Source organism: Vipera ursinii, assembly GCF_947247035.1.
Source record: "Vipera ursinii genome assembly, chromosome: 2".
Taxonomy (NCBI): Eukaryota; Metazoa; Chordata; class Lepidosauria; order Squamata; family Viperidae; genus Vipera; species Vipera ursinii.
This window is the reverse complement of record NC_139513.1, coordinates 58,592,430-58,611,942: the sequence shown is the minus strand read 5'-3', so window position 1 is coordinate 58,611,942 and position 19,513 is coordinate 58,592,430. Positions and strand designations below refer to the sequence as shown.

Below are 19,513 nucleotides of genomic sequence, written 5' to 3'. Positions count from 1 at the left end.
CTTTTATTTGATAATTTTTGTTGTAGTTAAACCTTTTCTTTGGAATGTTTGTACCTAAAAATATTTTAACGCATGCTGCAGATGTTTTTTTAAACAGTTTTCCTACTAACTGCCTATCAGCTGTGCTCTTTACCCCAAAGCCCTAGCATAGGAAGTACATCTGATGCTATATGCATTAGTTTTATGATAATATCCATTACAATATGTGTCAGAGCTGAATTTCAGCAAGTAACTCAAGGTGATGAGCATATCCAACATTCTTTCCTTCTCCTATTTTTCCACAACAACAACCTTGTGAAGTGAGTTGGGCTGAGAGAGAATGGCTGGCCCAAGGTCACCCAGCTGGTGTTTATGTCTAAGGAGGATTTGAACTCACAGTTTCTTGCTTTTTAGCCTTGTGCCTTAACCACTAGAGCAAACTTGGTCTATGCCTTGAATTTTGACTTGGATCACAAGGCCTATGTAGCTTAACCCTTGTATCTTTTGGCAAGTAACCATAGGGGCAGTCAAAAGCAAAACCCTTAACATATGCTTAAATCTAAAAGAAAATAGCCTAAAAGAAAATGGGGATAAGTCAAACAACAAAGTACAACTAGTCACAATAGTCTTTAGAAAAAAGACAGAGATAGCTTTGAACAAAAGAGGAACAAATCCATTTAGGAAAGATGGAAGCTGTTATTCTATTTTATGCTATGAAATTAAGCACAAGTAAAGCCATAGAGTTGTACTAAATGAACCAGGAACAGGATCACATGGATTGTCTCATAAGTGGAGGTAAAAACATGGTATTATTAATCAGAAAGTAGATCGTACCTTAGATTTCCAAGACCAGGGATTTCCAACTACTCCATTTTGAATGAAGGAGTTATACACAAAATGTTTTGAATTCAAAGGATCTTGAGTTTGAAATGCCTTGTCTGGGTTCCAAACAGCTGTCTGAAGTGTGAAATTGGCTGTTTTGAGCTTGAGAATCTTCCAAATTGATCAAGACAGCCTGCTTCACATGTGAAGTGAGGCATTTCAATTTTGAGACAGGTCATTCTGAATATGAAATGTTTTGCAAATCTCTAAAAGCATGAAATGGCAAATGGATCCATAGATAGGACTAATCACAGTTTATGATAAAGTAAATATATAAATTCACACTGACAATGAAATTATGTTTGCTTTCATTCAACCACACAGAAGTAGCTCAAACATTTCAGGATTGAAGAAAATGTCTTTATTTTGGGGTTATACCCAAACAATTAATTTATTGTTACATGAAAATTGCTATTGCAGAAGTATCTATAGCATATACATGAAAACAATGTTTTCATATTTCTCTTAATGCTTTCCTTTTGTCTTGCAGAAATATAAGGAATACGAAAAGGAGGTTACCATTGAAGAAATTGATGGCCTTCAACTTGTGAAGAAACTAGCCAAGAACATGGAAGAGATGTTTCATAAAAAAGCTGAAGCTGTCCGGGTAGGTAGGGAGTAGTGCTGACCCAAAACCCTTATATTTCTCAGAAATCTTCACCTGCAAAAAAGTGAAGATTTCTTTTTGGAAGTGGAATGGAATTATCTTGCATTTGCAGGGATAATGGGATGAATTTTATTGTCCAGAAGGGTAGCCGTATATATTGAATAAATAAAATGTGTTCTTTCAGTGGTTTTCTGCTAGTTAGAAGTTCCACAGTGCATGGACAATCAGCAGTCAACATGATCTGGTATCACATCACGTTGTTTTTAAGCCACTCCAGGGAATCTCTAGAACAGGCATGTCAAACTCACGACGTCACGTGACATCGTGCGACATATCGGAGCTTTTTCTCCATTGCCGGCAATGGGGTGGGTGCGGTTTTGTTGTGATGCATCCGGCCCACGGGCCGGCAGTTTGACACCCCTGCTCTAGAAGAAAGTTATGGAAAGGACCTCACAATTCACTGAGAATAGCATAAGATTTTGTTTTTCGTATTTTAAAAAAGCAAGACTTGTGTTAAACACTGAGCCACCTTGCAGAATATCACAGTGAAGCAGAAAATACAGTGAAAATTTCTCAGACTTTTTTCCCCCAATTTTTTAAAAAGGATAATTTCTCATGTTCACATACTCCATTTATGAATGAACATGAATGGGCTCACTGCAATTTGGTTTAGGGTAGCCCTGTGTGAATGTAGAAAAGGTTAGTTGATTTATATATATTAGGATTTATGTTTTGCTAAAGCAGAAATGTTGCTTTTTTGAAAGTGTATATCCCCTTTACTCTATACATTTTAAATTCTTTCTCTATACATCAATATTGGAGGTCATTTGCTTGCCTTCAGAAGTTGTAAGTGCTTCATCACTGGAGGTTTTTAAGAAAAGACTAGACAACCATCTATCTGAAATGGTAGGGTCTCCTGCTTGAGCAGGGGGTTGGACTAGAAGACCTCCAAGGTCCCTTCCAGCTGTATTCTGATTGATTGAAATTTAGAAGACTTTGAATAGACTTTATTCGGGAATAAAAGTTCTTGCATCTGTTGTCTTCTGTAAATGGTACATACTTATAACGTCCATAACCTTCAGCTCAGTCATCTGTTACCAGCAGTTCTTGCAAAACTCAGAGACTAGGGACATAAAATTTGGTATCAGAATTTAGCTGCTCATAGAAGTGTATGAATTATTTTGAAAGCTGTGTCAACTATAATAGGTGCATGGTTTTTGAGTATTGTTATTTCTTTTTTCTGTGTCTTGATAATACCATTTCTTTATGTATTAGTTATTGTGAATTTTTAAAGACCATTGTAAGATTCATCTTACAATTGAAATAGGAAATAAAAGGCAAAAGATTCAATGGTATAACATATAGGTCTCTCTTTGTGTTGTAATTATGTGAGAGAACAGGAAAAACTGTAAGAATATGTTTGATATAGAATTTAACTTTGCGTTTTATTTTAAGAAGAACAAGCTTTTAAGCTTGGCAATTGTAAAATTATATAACTCTAAAACAAGAAATCTCTAAAACAAGAGCAAATGTTTGATAGATGTGCAATGGTTTACACTTTACAGAATTCAGTTTGCTTCTTTCATAAGAAGCAAAATGAGAATAGGGGGCATAGAAATAAAAAAAACAGAATAAAGACAAAATGTAAGCATTCTTATTTATTTTTTATTAAAATATGTGCTGTCTTTGGAAATAATTTTTTCTGCCCATTTTTATAACTAATATGCAACTCATTCTTTATGAAATATGACAGCACTTAATCTGGAATTCCTGTTCTCTTTCACTTTTTCTGTTTTTTGAATCAGAGGATACATTCACAAACAGATGTTTAAAAGTGATATACTTTGGCATGCAGTACATCTATTTTTATGTGAAATGGTACAGCTATTTTGCTACTTTCATTTTGGACTAGTAGCATGGAGATACTGAGCAAATAAAACTTTTTTCCACCACTCCTTCTACCCTCTATGTATAAATAAACTTCCAAATTAACCCTTCCTTCCTCCCTCCCTCCATCCCTGATAAATTGAAAGACAAAAAAGAAGTATAAAAAAGTGAGAAAGGGGCACATAACTAAGACAGAATATCAGCAAATAGCCCAACTCTCCAAAGATAAAGTCAGGAAAACTAAGGCTCAAAATGAACTAAGAGTTGCAACAGTAGTAAAAAATAACAAAAACTAGCTTCTTTCAATATGTAAAAAAAAACAAGAAAAAGTCAAGTAAATGGTCTATTAGTTGGAGAAAATGGCAAGGAGGTGATGAGAAACAGAGAAAAAGAACTGTTTAACTTGCTTTTTACATCTATCTTTACACAAAAGGAGAAAAACATCCCTAGTAAGACCATGCCTGGAATACTGCAGCCAATTTTGGTCACCATATCACAAAAAAGATGTTGAGAGTTTGGAAAAAATTCAGAGAAGAGCAACTAAGATGATCAAAGCCCTGGAGACTAAAACATACAAAGAACAGCTGCCAGACGTGGGTTTGGTTAGTTTAAAGAAAAGAAGAAATAGGGGAGACCTGATAGCAGTGTTCCAGTATCTGAGGGGCTTCCACAAGGAAGAAGGGGTCACTTTGTTCACCTGAGGGAAGGATGAGAAACAATGGTTGGAAACTGATCAAAGAGAGAAGCAACCTGGAATTAAGGAGAAACTTCCTGACAGTGAGGACAATCAACCAGTGGAGCAGCTTGCCTCCAGAAATTGTGGGTGCTCCATCACTGGAGATCTTTAAGAAGAAACTAGACAACCACCTGTCTGAAATGGTATAGGTTCTCCTGCTTGAGCAGGGGGGGGTTACACTATAAGACCTTCAAGGTCCCTTGCAATTCTTTTATTCTGTTATTCCTTCCTAGACCAGGGATGGAAAAAACAGGAAATTCCTGAATAAATAAAAGACTGATTGCAGCATTGGATGGATTTATTCAATCACAATGTCCCCCAATTTCATAGTACAGATTTTTAAAATTGCAAATAGTAGGATATTGTCAGAGTTTATTACGTTTAGGTCTTTTCAAAAGGGATGGGTATATTTTGAATCCTGTTTATAGTGTAACTGCAGAATTACTGAACATTATGAACAATTGGCTATGTTTGTTCCATGCTGTTTATTTGATGATCGGCATTAATGGTCATATGGTTCTATGAAAGTCTGGTGAGATTCCGGAATTGCAGCAGAAGGCATTTTGCTGCATTTCTAGGTCACTGCACTGTATCATAATATAGTGTAAAGATAGTAGCCAGAGTTAGTCAACAGCCATGAATTAACCGCAGTCTGTTTTATAGCATTGGAGGAAGAACAAGGCTGGACTCACTTCCTGGTTTAAAAAAAGATTGTGCCTTGTTAGTGCAAAGTCTCAGTGATAAATCGAGTGTTTCTAATTTTTTTTTGAAATGTTTTGTTTGTAGTCACCAACCTGAAGGTCTCAAAATTTATCTTCAACTACTCTGCCAAAATTATCTGGTGTATTGTAAAATTAAAGGCAATATAAAGATTTCCTTCTATGATAATCTAATCTAAGCCCTTGTATTTGCATAATTCAGCTTTGACATAATTTTGCCAGTCATTCTTTAAGCAAACCATGTAATTATTGTTTATATATCCAGAGGCTATATTGGAATGACATCAAATTCAGCAATGCTTTGTTGTCCAGCCATTTTTAGACCCTTGTTATCTGGTCAGTGAAAGGGCTTGTATTTTGCAAATGGAGAATGTTCAGTCTACCATAATGATTTATCAGGCAGGAAGAGAAATAGTATTGTTGCTTCATTACATTACTTGTAAAACACTACTTAAGAGAAATAAATGAACTAAATTCAAGAGGATTTGTAAAGATCATTTGTTAAGTGAAATACAATTAATTTCATGGTTAAAAATTACTGGATTCACTTATTTTGAAACGTAATATCTTTTACTCTTACTTACCCAGCAGAATGTTAAAAAGAAATTATGGAAAGCGACCAGGACTCTATCAGCAGAGTAACTCCTGGAAAATAGAACAGACGGGGACTGGATTTGGCATGTGGGTATAGCTGTCAAAATAAAGATAAAGTTTGAAAGTGGTGTAGATTAGGGCATAGAAGTAGTCTGGAAAAGAATGACATAATACTTATGGAAGAGAAGTTGGCAAGTATTACAATAAATATAAATTTAATAAATAAAGTATTGCTGCCCGTTTCATTCTGAGCTTCCTTGATCCTCTTGTTCTTTCGATTCATCCGGTACAGCCCACTCTGTATTTCCCAGTACACACATACAAACAAGGAATTGTGACATGAGTGGAAAGTGAAGCACCACAGAGAAAGTGGACATTGCAAATTCACCTGTCCCTGTCGCTGTCTGCCTATCAGAAGGGATTATGGACCTGTTTTTTGCTCATGGATTGAGTCTGACAAGGGTATGAACTGTTGAATCAGGTTTTTCCCCTCAGTACTTTATGTGTTCATATGTCTTTGTTTTCTTTTAATGTTTTATTAAAAATGGTTTTATTTTATGTCTCTGATATTTAATGATACTGTATATGCCATATCCGGTGCTGAGTGGGCAGTGATATTAATGAATTTATTGATTAATTAGATAAAAAACTTTGTTACACAGATAAAGAGAAATTTGTTGGTTGAAAGGAATAATGAAAAACATGTTTTGCTTGCTATACCTACCTTGTTTGAATAACTGCTTACTGCTGCTAATATATGCTGCTTGCTTAAATTAAACTGATAATGCTAAAAAGAGGAAAAGTATTTTCTGGAGAGTAAAAAGGGAAATCCATCCATCCTTCCTTCCTTCCTTCCTTCCTTCCTTCCTTCCTTCCTTCCTTCCTTCCTTCCTTCCTTCCTTCCTTCCTAGGTATCTCAGATATATGGAAAATGTAGAAAGATTTTCCCTCCTTTATTAGTCTCTCCTTCTGTTTCTTGCCCCTTCTCCTGGCTACCTGGTGTTCACTGCAAAATTGATTCCCATTATAGGTGTACTGTGAAAAGTAATTGCTGTTATACAGTAATTCAATTTCAGCATATTCATGCATCAGTAACCCAGCAGGGTTTATCAAGAGAAAACAGGGACATTTGAGTTTTTTATCATGAAATTTCACATGTAGAGGCTCATTTTTTGAAAGAGCAGAATATAATAATTTGCATTTCATGAATACGGCCAAATGTGAATAAATATTTCTCTCTCTCTAAAGGTGGGTTTTTCCCTCTTTTTCTGCTACAGCATTGACTGCTACAAGGTATTATTAGAAAGATATTGTTTAGCCTTGTCAAATGTCAGCTGTGCTGTTATGCATGCATGTGAAAAGTGTATTGGTATGTCATATACGTTTTACCTTGCTCCTCACAAATGAATATAAATTCATTCCCAAGGGAAGCCACCGTTTAAAAATCTGAATGGCATACACAATGCCAAGCTGGTTTTGGTGACTTAGCAATGAGAATTGCAGAAGTATCTCCAGTGTCTCATCCCACTGGGAATGGACCACCCATGCTGGCAGAGGAGGCATGCTGCGGGCCCCGTCAGCCCAGTATGCATGCTTGTGGGGTCCAGGATAAGGGCCTTCTCTGCCATTGCATCTGCCCTCTGGAATATCTCTCCCCCCACCTAGAGTGAGGTTAGCTCTAATCCCTTCCAACTTTCCGTAAGAGCCTGAAGACGTGGCTCTGCCAGTTGGCTCCATTGACACAGTATCACAGTGGAGGTGGTTGGTCGATTAACAACAGATCCCCCTTCCCCTCATCATTCCTCCTACCCTCTCCATCTTTTAATTGGGCCATGATATTTGGCTCTCTGTAGTATTTTATTTATTTAGGGACACGGTGGCTCAGTGGGTTAGGATGCTGAGCTTGTCAATCAGAAGGTCAGCAGTTTGGCAGGTCGAATCCTGAGTGCTGCGTAATAGAGTGAGCGCCTGTTACTCATCCCAGCTTCTGCCAACCTAGCAGTTCGAAAGCACATAAAAATGCAAGTAGAAAAATAGGGACCACTACGGTGGGAAGATAACAGTGTTCCATGCACCTTTGGCGTCTAGTCATGCTGGCCACATGACCACGGAGATGTCCTTGGACAAGCGCTGGCTCTTCGGCTTTGAAACGGAGGTGAGCACCGGCCCCTAGAGTTGGAAACGGCTAGCACACATGTGCAGGGGAACCTTTACCTTTACCTTTTAGTATTTTATTTAGGTTTTTATCTTTGTACAGTTTTTATTTTTTATGATTCTAAGCTGCTTGGAGTTACCCTGAGATAAGATGGGCAGTCAATAAAATAGATAGATAGATAGATAGATAGATAGATAGATAGATAGATAGATAGATAGTTTAGAATTGGTAGAAGCAATTTTGCTTATCAAAGCTGAATACTGACATTAATGTATTTGGCTAAGGGCAGCCCCATATGTGGTGCACTGCAGTAACCCAAATAAGAGATCACTAAGATGTGAATAAAAGTACATAAAGCCTCCTGTACCAGGAAGGATCTCAACAAGACCTGTGTAAATACCCTCTTGGCTGCAGCTGCCACTTCTTAAGCAGGAGCCTAGAGTCCAAGTGCATCTCCAAATTGTAAACCAGCCATGATCAGGAGAGTGCAATCTTGTTCAGAACTAAATATGGTATCTCACTGGAACAGACAGCCTATTGTTTCTACAGCTAACACATCTTGCTGGGATTCAGTTTCAGCCTGTTCTTCCCTTCCAGACTTGAACCATGTCCAGGCAGCTGGACACCAGTTTTATTTATTTTTTATTTTATTGGTCCATTTCATCTTAACATAACTGTCCCTGTGCTTTTGCTGAGCAACAGCTCTACTTGGCCCTCTGGGATTGCTGGGATGATAGTGGAGTCCTCCATGCTGAGAGTCCAAACAAATCTCAGTCTCCACGTTTTAAGGAGGGCACTGAATGCAAACCAGGAATTCAAAGCCATGGTAACTCTTAGGGCTGTTGCTGGTTATATAATGTAATCTATGGGATAATGTTTTGCAGCAAGATGTAGGAGAAGAATATTTAGATTTGGGAGATTGTTAATGCTTCTCTGTGAGAGGGCATGATGCTACTAACCTTGAAAGAGGAGAAAGCTTTCCCGGATTCTTGAGTTCTGCTGGAACATCAAGAAAGGCTGTAACTAAAAGAGATTTGCTCATCTGAGTTTTGTGTATCAATTGTAGCTATATCTGGAATGAGAAAACTTAGCTAGAGTTGTCCCAAAGGTGCTTTTTCAAGAGGCAATTGGACTTATTTGTTTTTCTTTGAAGATGTTTTGCTTCTTATCCAAAAAGCCTCTTCTGAAGAACTGAAGAAGCTTATTGGATGAGAAGTGAAATGTCTTCAAAGAAAAACAAGTAAGTCCATTTGCCTCTTGAAAAAGTACCTTTTGGACAACCATGATCTGGATGATTGAGAATCTCCATAGACACTTAGCTAGAGTTACCTTCACTCTTTATACCAAGTTCATAGATTACTGTATTTTACTGTACAAAGGGCTGCATTTCACAATAATTAAAAAAAACTTTAAAACAATATAGTAGCCCAGGAACAAAACAAAAAAAGGAGTCACCTATAACATACAGGGTAAGGACTATATAGCCATTATGTAGGAGAGAAAGACTGAGGACTTGCAGAGTGCATCCATGAAGACCTACTAGCAAGCAGAAAACATGATGAAAACTCACAACACATGGAAGATTTAACAATAGTTTCATCAGGGATACTGTGAACATCCTAGACTAAACTAAGTACAAAAATGCTAGGAAATACCTGAAGACCAAGCATACAGACACATCAGCCATCAATAGGCACAAAGAGATAAACCACGTTTACACACTATTCAAAAGAGGCAATAAAAATAGCTAAGAAAGAAACAACAAAAAAAGAGAACACATCCTCTCCTGCAACCAACGTCCAGATAAGCAGAGAATTAACACCAAACAACCAAGAATTTTTAAAGCAACCAAAGTAATTCTCTTGCACAAATGTAATTAAGATAATTTATTCTGAGTCACTTTCAGATACTTCCCCGCTTCCCAGGAGCCAAGAATTTTTCTTTTGTTATTGTTTCCTGTTATTGTCCTATTTTCTTTCTCTAGTTGTCTTAATTGTCTGGTTTTACAAAAAATCATTAGTTATTCCATCACAATAATTAATAATTTTTATCAGTAACCCTTGTTCTGTCCATTAGCCATCCAAGGGTGGTGTTTTGCCAATTCACAATGATGAAGTACTGAAGCTTTGAATAATTTTTGACAAGCCAGCCACAGTGGTCATTTGTGCTCAAATCTTGGTTGTTTGGGTTACAGTCAGCTGCTTGAAAGGCTGTTAATGGTTCAGGGTATGAGAAGGGAGACATAAGGTCAGATTAAGTGCTGTCTATCAGTGAGATGTGATATGGGGGAAAGAGCTAGGCCACTGACAGCAGTGAAGAATGTCACTGGCAGCTCATCAGCCATGCTGCTAGTTGCAGAGATTTGCTTTTGCTTTCAAATCTTAGAAGCCGTGTCTTTTATTTTAAAATGTAAATGCAAGGGATGGCTGCCAAGAAAATTGGGTGCCCTGAAATTGAACAGACAAATTGTTGGCCAACTCCAAGCTTTGCCTTATCTAAGGACTTTAGCCTTTGAACATCGTTTGCTAGATTTGAAGTTGGTAAAATTAAAACCCCTGGTTCTGCTGCCACAGATAGACATTTTGTAAAAAAAAACGATTGGATGGCAGTGATCATCACAGTTGGGAAGGGAGTAAGTAAAAGTCTTATTTCTAAAGGGCAAGGAGAAGAGCCTCAAGACTTTTAATACTGGGATGGATGGATGGATAGATGGATGGATGTATGGATGAGGCAGATTTTTATTGTGCTATATATGGATGTGTAGAACTTTGCATGTATGGTTTCCTTGCAGGGAAACCACTTATCTAACCTTCTTGTCTCAGTTTCAGAATGCAGAGCTGAGATAGACTTTTATGCCATGCCTGCACAGGTGGACTCTCCTGTCCCCGTCTCATCTGACAGTGAGAGTAAACTCTCACTCCCTTCATTGTAATAATGTCATCTCATGGTACGCACGAGGCAAGCCTTCTCAGTAGACTTCTACTCAGCCTTTTTATATTATATGCTCCCTCAACAACCCTAAACCAAAACTTTTTAAAAGAATTATTGACTTGTAAGTGAGTTCATTTTTGGCTAGAGGCACTTGTCTGAAGATTCAGCTATGCATTCTCTCTCTATCTGCTGTTTGATTCCTATCATTTGCTAGATAGGTAGGCTATCATGGGGAAAACACACACATATCAAGGGTAATATTAGATAAAGCCAAAGGTCTAATTTCCTGATTCCACTATCCAGATGCATCATAATGCAGGGCATAAATCCATTAGCACTTTCTTACTCATCTTGTTCCAGAGAATTGGCTAATGACAGGACTATTACTTGAGATAATGGAAATAATATTTAATTATGAGAATCTGTATGCATTGATAGCATTCCTGAACCTGTCATATTCCTATTTAAAACCAAACAACAGTGCCTATCATAATTATGTTTTGTAGCTAATTCCACAGGTTAACTCTGTGTTGGGTGAAGAGGTATTTTTTTTAAATTTTAATTCCATTTATATCCCGCCCTTCTCCGAAGACTCAGGGCGGCTTACAAGCTTAGCAGTAGCCTTCATTCCATGTATATGCCTGCTTATTAGGGCTTTCACACACACCCCAAGCGGCATTATTACAAAGTCAGCTTAATTGCCCCCAACAATCTGGGTCCTCATTTTACCTACCTCGGATGGATGGAAGGCTGAGTCAACCTTGAGCCTGGTGGGATGAGAACCTGCACTAATTGCAGGCAGCTGGTGTTAGCCCACTGCTCCACCACTGCTCCATCTCATATTGTTTCCAGGTTCACATCATTTGGCATTGTGGGATGACCAAAGTTTATCTATTTTAATAGCATGCATAATTTAATATGCTTCTAATAAAATAAAATGCCCCCAAATATTTTACTCTTTCTTGATAAATAATATATTTTGCTTTTTTGTTCATCTGTTTTTGCACAGTTCTTCATTATACTTCATTATCCTTTTTGAGGGTGCAGATGATATGAATTTTGCATAGTATTCTAAGTAGAGTTTCATCATAGAGCCAATTTGGGCTAGAAACCAAGTAGGCTGTGAGCTAACCACCAGATTGTAAGAACACAAGCGAGCGGTCAGATGAAAAGACCTGAACTCATTGGTAACTTCACATTGCAATGAACAAGGACACTCATTTAACTTTGCAGCTACTAAGATTGTTGGCCATGCCAACAAAGACAGCCAGGGAAATGATCATAGCCTGGGAAATGCGCCCCTTGTCAGCTAACCGGAGTGCTGATTTACCACTACTTTATCAAATATTTAGGAGATGAGTGCTTGGCAGCACAAAGAAATGACAGCCAATTGCCAGCCATCAATACACAAATCAGCCAATAGGAAGGCACCACATATACACGACTCACAGAACAGCCCAAAGCATGTGTTCCAGTAGAGAGAAATTCCCTAAAAATGGACTCCATCATGAGTTCAAAAGCTCAGAAGAGTAAATCTCTAGTCCCAGTGACTGACCCAAATTCGATTTCACAATATGGTGTGTCTTCACCACCTTGAGTTATTTATAAAAATAATAAAGGTGTAATATAAATAAAAAATAAATAATAATCTCATCACAATTCTCGATTCTTTGTTTAGTAATTCTAGACAAGGCATATTACTTTCAGTGGCTAGACCAGAAACTGCATTTTTTGAGAAGTTAGGATAATTTTACCCCATACACATTTATTTTAGAGTGGGTTGGCATTTTTGAATTTCATGGTCTTTATGGAGTTTTCCACCCAGTTATGGGAAGTGTGATGGCTTAGTGGTTCAGATGCTGGGCTTGTCAGCTGGAAAGCCAACAGCCCAGGTTTGCATAGTATTCTAAGTAGCGTTGCGTCTTCGCCTAGCTCCTGCCCACCTAGCAGTTTGAAAGCATGCAAATGCAAGTAGATAAATAGGTACCACTTCAGTGGGGAGGAAACAGTGCTCTGTGATGTCATGCTGGGCACATGACCAAACAAATATCTTTGAAGAGCACTGGGTCAACAGGGCTGAAACTGAGATGAGTGCTGCCTCCTATAATCAGTAATGATGCAGAGTAAAATCCGCAGGAACTTTTCTTTCTTTTTCCTTTCAGTCATGCTAATTTGATATCATTAAACGTGGTCTTATTGAATTCGTTTTTGTGACCTCTTCATAGGGGATTTTTAAGCGCCATCATTCTGAATAATTTCCTTGAGAATTATCTTATATACATTTTTACAAAGCATGACTCTAGGACAGTCAAGTTGTCTGGTGACCATCTAGTATTTGGATTATCTTTTCTTACTTTTTACAGTCCTAAGTCTACTCCAGCTTTTCCATGGCTGCTAAGCCAACATTAAATAAAATCATATATGAATTAATACACAATGAAGCATTTAAAATGTCTTCTGTTTCCTTTCTCTCCATTCACAGCCAGTCTATAGGATACATTCACCAGGCTATGGGGAATTTTGACATATGTTTGGCACATTTTGGCACATGTTAACAGAGTACAAAATAAATGTGTGAACTTATATGTCTGTTGTTAGCAAGCTGGCATACTAAAAAACTTTATGTAGTTTAGATATTTTTAGGCTTCTATAACCACAGCAGTAGTTAATCTGTACATGCCAGTTTTATAAAATTTGTATTTCAGATCCCTTTTTTGTCCTTCAGAGACAGTGATATTAGCATGCAAACGAATTTTTTTTTAGTAAAGCCTCGTAAATGGGTTGTGGGAGGAATGAAATTATGGTGAATCAAGTAAGATTCACTATAAATAGATTCAACTGACAGAATAAAGACATTAAAAAGATGGCTATAATTGTATTAATTATCAGTAACAAATGAAAAGGTTTCAGCCATATTTTTATTCAGTATTTCAGCTGCAAATTTTGTGGATTCCTTGTTTTATGATTTTTGTTGAACAAATATGTATAGAAATATATTTGTCTGATTCTGCAGAAGCTAAGAACACCTTTGTGCTTATTTAGACAATGTCATCAGATTGGCATTGTCAAACTATCATTTATTGCTACTTCCTAAAGTTTGCTTTTAATTAGATATAGATGAATAATTTATTAAAGTTGAGCAGCAGTGTCCATGGCATTGCCACATGCTCTACATGGAACTGTCTTGTTTTGTTTCATGTTTGCACATAGTGGATTTCAGCAGTAATAAAAATTCAGTTTGGAATGAAATATCTTTTCAACCAGTCTCTTTTAAGAACAAATATTAAAAATGTCTACATGTGTACATATCTCAAGTAATTCTAGGAATGAGTTTGGGGCATATTGTTCACTAGAAAAAAATCACAAGTATTGTTATATATCATGACGCATGAGAAAGGTATTAATAATACATCACTCACGCGCTCATGACCTCTCGTCTAGACTACTGCAACGCTCTCTACATGGGGCTTCCCTTGAGGACCACCCAGAGGCTCCAACTGGTACAGAATGCAGCCGCGAGAGTTGTGTTGGGAGTCTCCCGATACTCCCATGTTACACCTCTGCTCCGTGAGCTGCATTGGTTACCAGTTGTCTTCCGGGTGAGATTCAAGGTAATAGTAATGGTGTTTAAAGCCCTACATGGCAGGGGTCTGGAGTACCTTAGGGAACACCTGCTGCCGGCATCAACTTCCCTCCGTCCTGTGCGTTCCCACAGAGAGGGGCTCCTCAGGGTGCCACCGGTCAGAGAATGCCGATTGGTGGCCCCCAGGGGGAGATCCTTCTCTGTGGGCGCCCCGGAACTATGGAATCAGTTACCGGTTGAGCTCCGGATGGCGCCCGATCTTCGCTCCTTTCGCCGCGATCTAAAAACATACTTGTTCGAACAAGGCGGCCTGGCCTGATGGGGGATTGGTAGGGTTTTTATTGTATTTTATTGGGGTTTTACTATGTATTAACTCTTTTTTAGTGGGCATGTATTTAATCATTTTTTAACTTTTGTAATTCTGTGTTTTTATTCTTGCCCTGTTCACCGCCCTGAGTCCTTCGGGAGAAGGGCGGTATAGAAATATTAATAAATTAAATTAAATTAAATTAAATCACTATGTTATAAGAACTGTGTAACGATGAAGCATGCCATTTGACATACGAAGGGCTTGTCTGAAATAGGAGAGGTAGATCAAAAGAAAATCTAAACTGTTTTACCATATGGCAGAAAACAAGCGTGTTCTATATGTCTGATAACATTAAAGACAAAGACTTCCTTGAATCATGTTTCACTCCTGATAACTATATAAACATATCTGAGAAGTTTTCTATTGTGTAAAAAATAATCAATGTAGCTTATCTTAGAGAGCAAACAGTATTTCCCCATATCATTAATCATGATGATTGTTATTGTTACTGTGGCCTTAAAATTTGCTGCATGTATACTAGGCTATTTTTTTCCTGAGTGCTAAATGAATTTTGTATTCATCCCACTATTTTTTTTAAAAAAATGTACTTGTGTTTTTTGGAAGACTATGGTAACCTATTGTGATTTCTTGCATTGCTTTATCTGCTCTTTGTAATTAAGAATACTGGAGGCTTTTAAGAAGAGATTGGAAAACCAGTTGTCTAAAATGGTATAGGGTTTCTTGCTTGAGCAGGGGGTTGAATAGAAGACCTCCAAGGTCCCTTCCAGTGCTGTTATTCTGTAATTCTTTCTGAATATGTGTCCACTTAGGAGGTGGCTATAAGCTCATAGAAATGTATGACATTAAGTATGTGTTGTCATTTGGATACCGCACCTGCAAGTCTGCTAGCTTCCTGGTTGTTTTTTCCCTATATTGCATTGTTAAATGGGAAAAAGCACTGATGTATCTTCTCCAGAGTAGATGTGTAAACATATTGGCTTGGTTGCTCAACAGCAAAATACTGGTGAAATAGGCACAGCAGCACCTACATTTTCTGCATCACATGAGAAATGTACATCTTCCTTCCCCTGTCCTTACCACTTTCTATAGAGGGATGATCAAGAGCATCCTGTCATGGCATTACAGTCTGGTTTGGAAGTATCACTGCTTCCGACAGGAAGGCGGTGCAGAGAGTGGTGAGGATGGCAGAAAAGATACTTGGCACTTCTCTCCCTTCCATCCAGGACATAGCATATAAGTGCAGGATTGTCTGGGACACAACACATCCTCTTCATTATGTGTTTTCCTTGTTACCTTCTAGGAGGAGGCTCATGATATCCCAAGCAGAACATCCAAATTCAGTCATAATTTGTTTCCATACAGTATCAACCTTGTGAATTCTCAAGCTTCCTCCTTCCGCTATGTATTCAAGATAGAAAGTGATTAATATTTATATGTAAGGGTGTAGGTATATACATATGTATGTATATAACATATCTATATGTGTGTTATGTATGTGTACACTTTTGAGAGCAGACAACAGAATTTCATTTTAATGCCAGTGTGCCACAGTAAAAAATGACAATAAAGGTTATTTTATTATCTCTTAACATATTGGTAATATAGTGTTCTTGCCCCACTTTTACAGGGCAATAAATGTGTTCTACAACAGCCTGTTCAATAGTGCTGCATTGAACCTGGATATCTCAGCTGCACATTTTATTATATCAGTGGAGCTTATTAGAATATCTCTGCAACATGGAGATAAGATAGATTTTTCTTTTTGTTATCAGAGATTTGCATCTGTCACCCCCTCCCTAGGGAATTTGCTTTTTGTATGGTAATAATGTGTTATTGGCTGATATTGAGTAGGCTTGCATATGGATTGTTCTTGGTGCAAGTTAATTAAGGTCTATTAAGGGATATTAAGCACAAGGAAAGAATAATGAGTAATGTTTAACAGCTTTCTTTGCATGGTATTTGTTATAACAGAAATAAAACTTTAATATGAAGAACGTTTTCCTTATGTTTCCTAGGCTAAGAAATAGTGTAGTGTTATGAGCCACCCCTAAAAATCCCTGCTAGGAAAAAGTTTTCTGTCAATTTTAAGAAACCAAAATGATTTTTTCCCCTGTTAGATTATGCTGTGTTGCTTCTGCTTATCTTTCTTTGGCTCAGAAAATTCCTGGCAAGGGATAACCAGTATTTGGATGGAAACACTTCAAAAAACCAACATTCCAGCTTTCTATGTGTGATGATAGGATGAGTGTGTACAACCAAATTCTTTAAAAACTCCATAGAAGAGCAGCCGTTAAATTCCATCAGGATATGATTTGCTTACTGCTCTAAAGATGAAGGAATAGGAAGAATCGCTGTCCAGTAGGGATATGGGAACATATTTCTGAGTGTTTATATTATACCTGCAATCATATAATAAATATTGCTTTGATTATTGTTGTGAACTCCATTGACAGGCAGAAATCTTAGAATAAGTATTTGAAATGAGAGATGGTATTAAAGGGTGGTATTAAAGATGGTATTAAAGAGTTTTGGGTGGTAATGGCACCTTAGGTAGACATAGATCTTTACATTGACTTAAGTATTGAGGAAGACTCTAGACTCTAGAAGACTCTAGAAAAGCACAGTTAATTAATTATATACTATAACATTTTCTGTCTGGTTCCAGGAATGGGAGAAAAAGACAGCAGCACATTTGGTGCCTCTGCTTTTTATTTAGCACATTTTCTGTAAATAATCAAACAATAAGCAGCATGACTGGTTCATTAAAGCAGTTTTGTCTACTAAATTCTTTGCAACAGTGAACTTTGCTAAGCTATTAATAGAAATCAACTTTTCAGCTTTTTTTTCTAATCCTACTTTGGTAATTGGAGTAGGGAAGGGAAATATATTTTGAAAGCACATTATAAATATTTTCTTTCTCCTGTGAACTAGTTAAATGAATTGGCTTATTTAAAGTAACAGCCCACTGAGAGCAATAAGGCAACAAATGATTTTAAATGAGTTTGGATGTGCATCTTTTAAAAATTAATTGCTCCAAAGAGAACAAACTGCTAAATAGCATTAGGTTTGCAGAATGTTTTACTCAATTCAATATATGAATTATGTTTATTTGAAGCATTTGTCAGTTAAAAAAACAACCAAAATTTAGGGGTATCCAGTGTAGGTACTGTGCCATAAACATGCAGAGATAAATCAAGGTACAGTGTGCTAGATATTTTTTGGACACTGGGATGATCAAACTGGAAATCAAGTTAGTCTTGAATGGTGGCTTTTGGGAATAGAGAGGGTGATTCTGTCTGAAGTGTTTTAAGTTCTGTGGCATCAACTGTAGAATTAACAAATTTCCCAGCACAACTCTTCCATAACCTATATCTATTTCTTTAGTCCAACTCCTCCCAGAGTCCACTCCATGTGCTCAGGTTTGTTATGGAATGGGACAACTTGCCACAGCCAACTCGCTGCACCAATTCGCCATGGCCAACTCACCACAGCCAACTTCTTGTGGGACAACTTGCCATGGCCAGCTCAACTGCAGGACAATTTAACAATTCAATTTAATTATTTAAAATAAATAAATAAAATTTAATTTTTGTCATTCACATTTCATTTTGTCCCTCCTTTTATATCCTTTCTTTAATGATTCTATTCCACCATTTCTTTGATATCCGTGTAATTCTTGTCCCACAATGAGTTGTCCCTTGGTGAGTTGGCTGCAGAAAGTTGGCCATGGCAAGTTGGCCGTGGTGAGTTGGCCATGGCAAATTGGCTGCAGCAAATTGTCATAGGCCCTCCCACCCCAGCACAGCCCTTCCATAACCTATATCTATATCTTTAGCCTAGTCCAGAGGTCCCCAACCTTTTGGGCACCGGGGACCAGTTCCGTGGAGAAAGATTTTTCCACGAACCGGAAGGAACATGGTTTTGTGTGCTGCCTGCATTCTGTGGATAGGGCTTTGCTTGTTTGCATGGCCCAGTTTCTGGCATGCCGTGGCCCAGTGCCACTCCACGGACTGGGGGTTGGGGACCCCTGACCTAGTTCAACTCCTCTCTGAGTCTATTCCATGCACTCTATTTTGCTGATGTGTCAGTCACATTAAATTGGGTGGTGCTTAATCATGTGACTAGTCATACTCATTTCATTGGATTCCTTATAAAAAGTCTTGCTTCTTTATTTTAATATGTTCTTGTGTTAATTTAGGAACTAATCTGTGACACCAAGTAAAGATATTATGGCTACAACATTTTCAGCAGAAGTAGATAGCAAGTAGGAATGAAACAAGAACATTGATTCCTAAAATTAGCACCATTATTCCTTGCAAACAGAATTTTTCTTTGCATGGACTCTTTAATAGAAATTTGGCACAGGTAGTGCACCTTCCAGGATCTACAATTGCTGGACATTTTAGCCCATTCTATTCTAAAATAACCACTTTTTCAGGTGTGTGTGCATGTGTGTGTGTGCGTGTACGTGCAACAAGACATACATACACACAGAACTAATTTCTGTTTAGCATGTTTTATCCTTGCATGTGGCTCTAGCTTTCCTTTCATTCTTTTCTTTCATTTCTTCCATTGTAAACAGTGAAACAAAACTTTGTTTTAATGAATCACTTCCAGATCAGAACAATGAGCTGCTGCTCAAAAACTGTGATTTAGTTTACAGGGAACCAAGGTAATCTTGTCACTCTGGATTTGGCCAACATATGACACATTTGGCCAGCATGCATTTCAACCCAAAATATAGAACTAGACAATGAAACCTCCTTAAAGCTGATACTAAAATATGCTTATTCTGTTTTAAATTCAGGGTTCCTCGGTACACAGTACGTGATATACAGCAGATTTGCATGAAAATACTCATCGAATTGTAGTGAAAGTGTTGACTGAATGCAATCTGTAGCTCCAAACCAATTTCATAGACAGCTATGTATAAATCTATTCATCCATTCCATCGGTACGCTACCAAATCAGCTACAGACCCCAGAACCAATTTTATATCCATCTATGTATTTTTAAAGTTTCAGTTTTGATTCAGTGTAGTGAGGTGGTTGAATGATTTAATTTAAAAGAACAAAGGGAATCCTGCCACTACCCCTGCCTCACTTTCAT

The 19,513-nt window shown here is 37.6% G+C and overlaps 1 protein-coding gene across 1 annotated transcript in view; it reads left to right on the top strand.

The window, feature by feature from the left end:
- The window catches only part of CACNA2D3 (calcium voltage-gated channel auxiliary subunit alpha2delta 3), a gene marked incomplete at its 5' end in the record, with an annotated part of 613,685 nt that overhangs the window by 165,846 nt on the left and 428,326 nt on the right, over positions 1-19,513 (top strand). Inside the window, one exon of the mRNA XM_083353347.1 lies at positions 1,352-1,468. Within this exon, the coding sequence (XP_083209473.1) occupies positions 1,352-1,468 (117 nt within the window). The remainder of the gene's footprint in view (positions 1-1,351; positions 1,469-19,513) is intronic.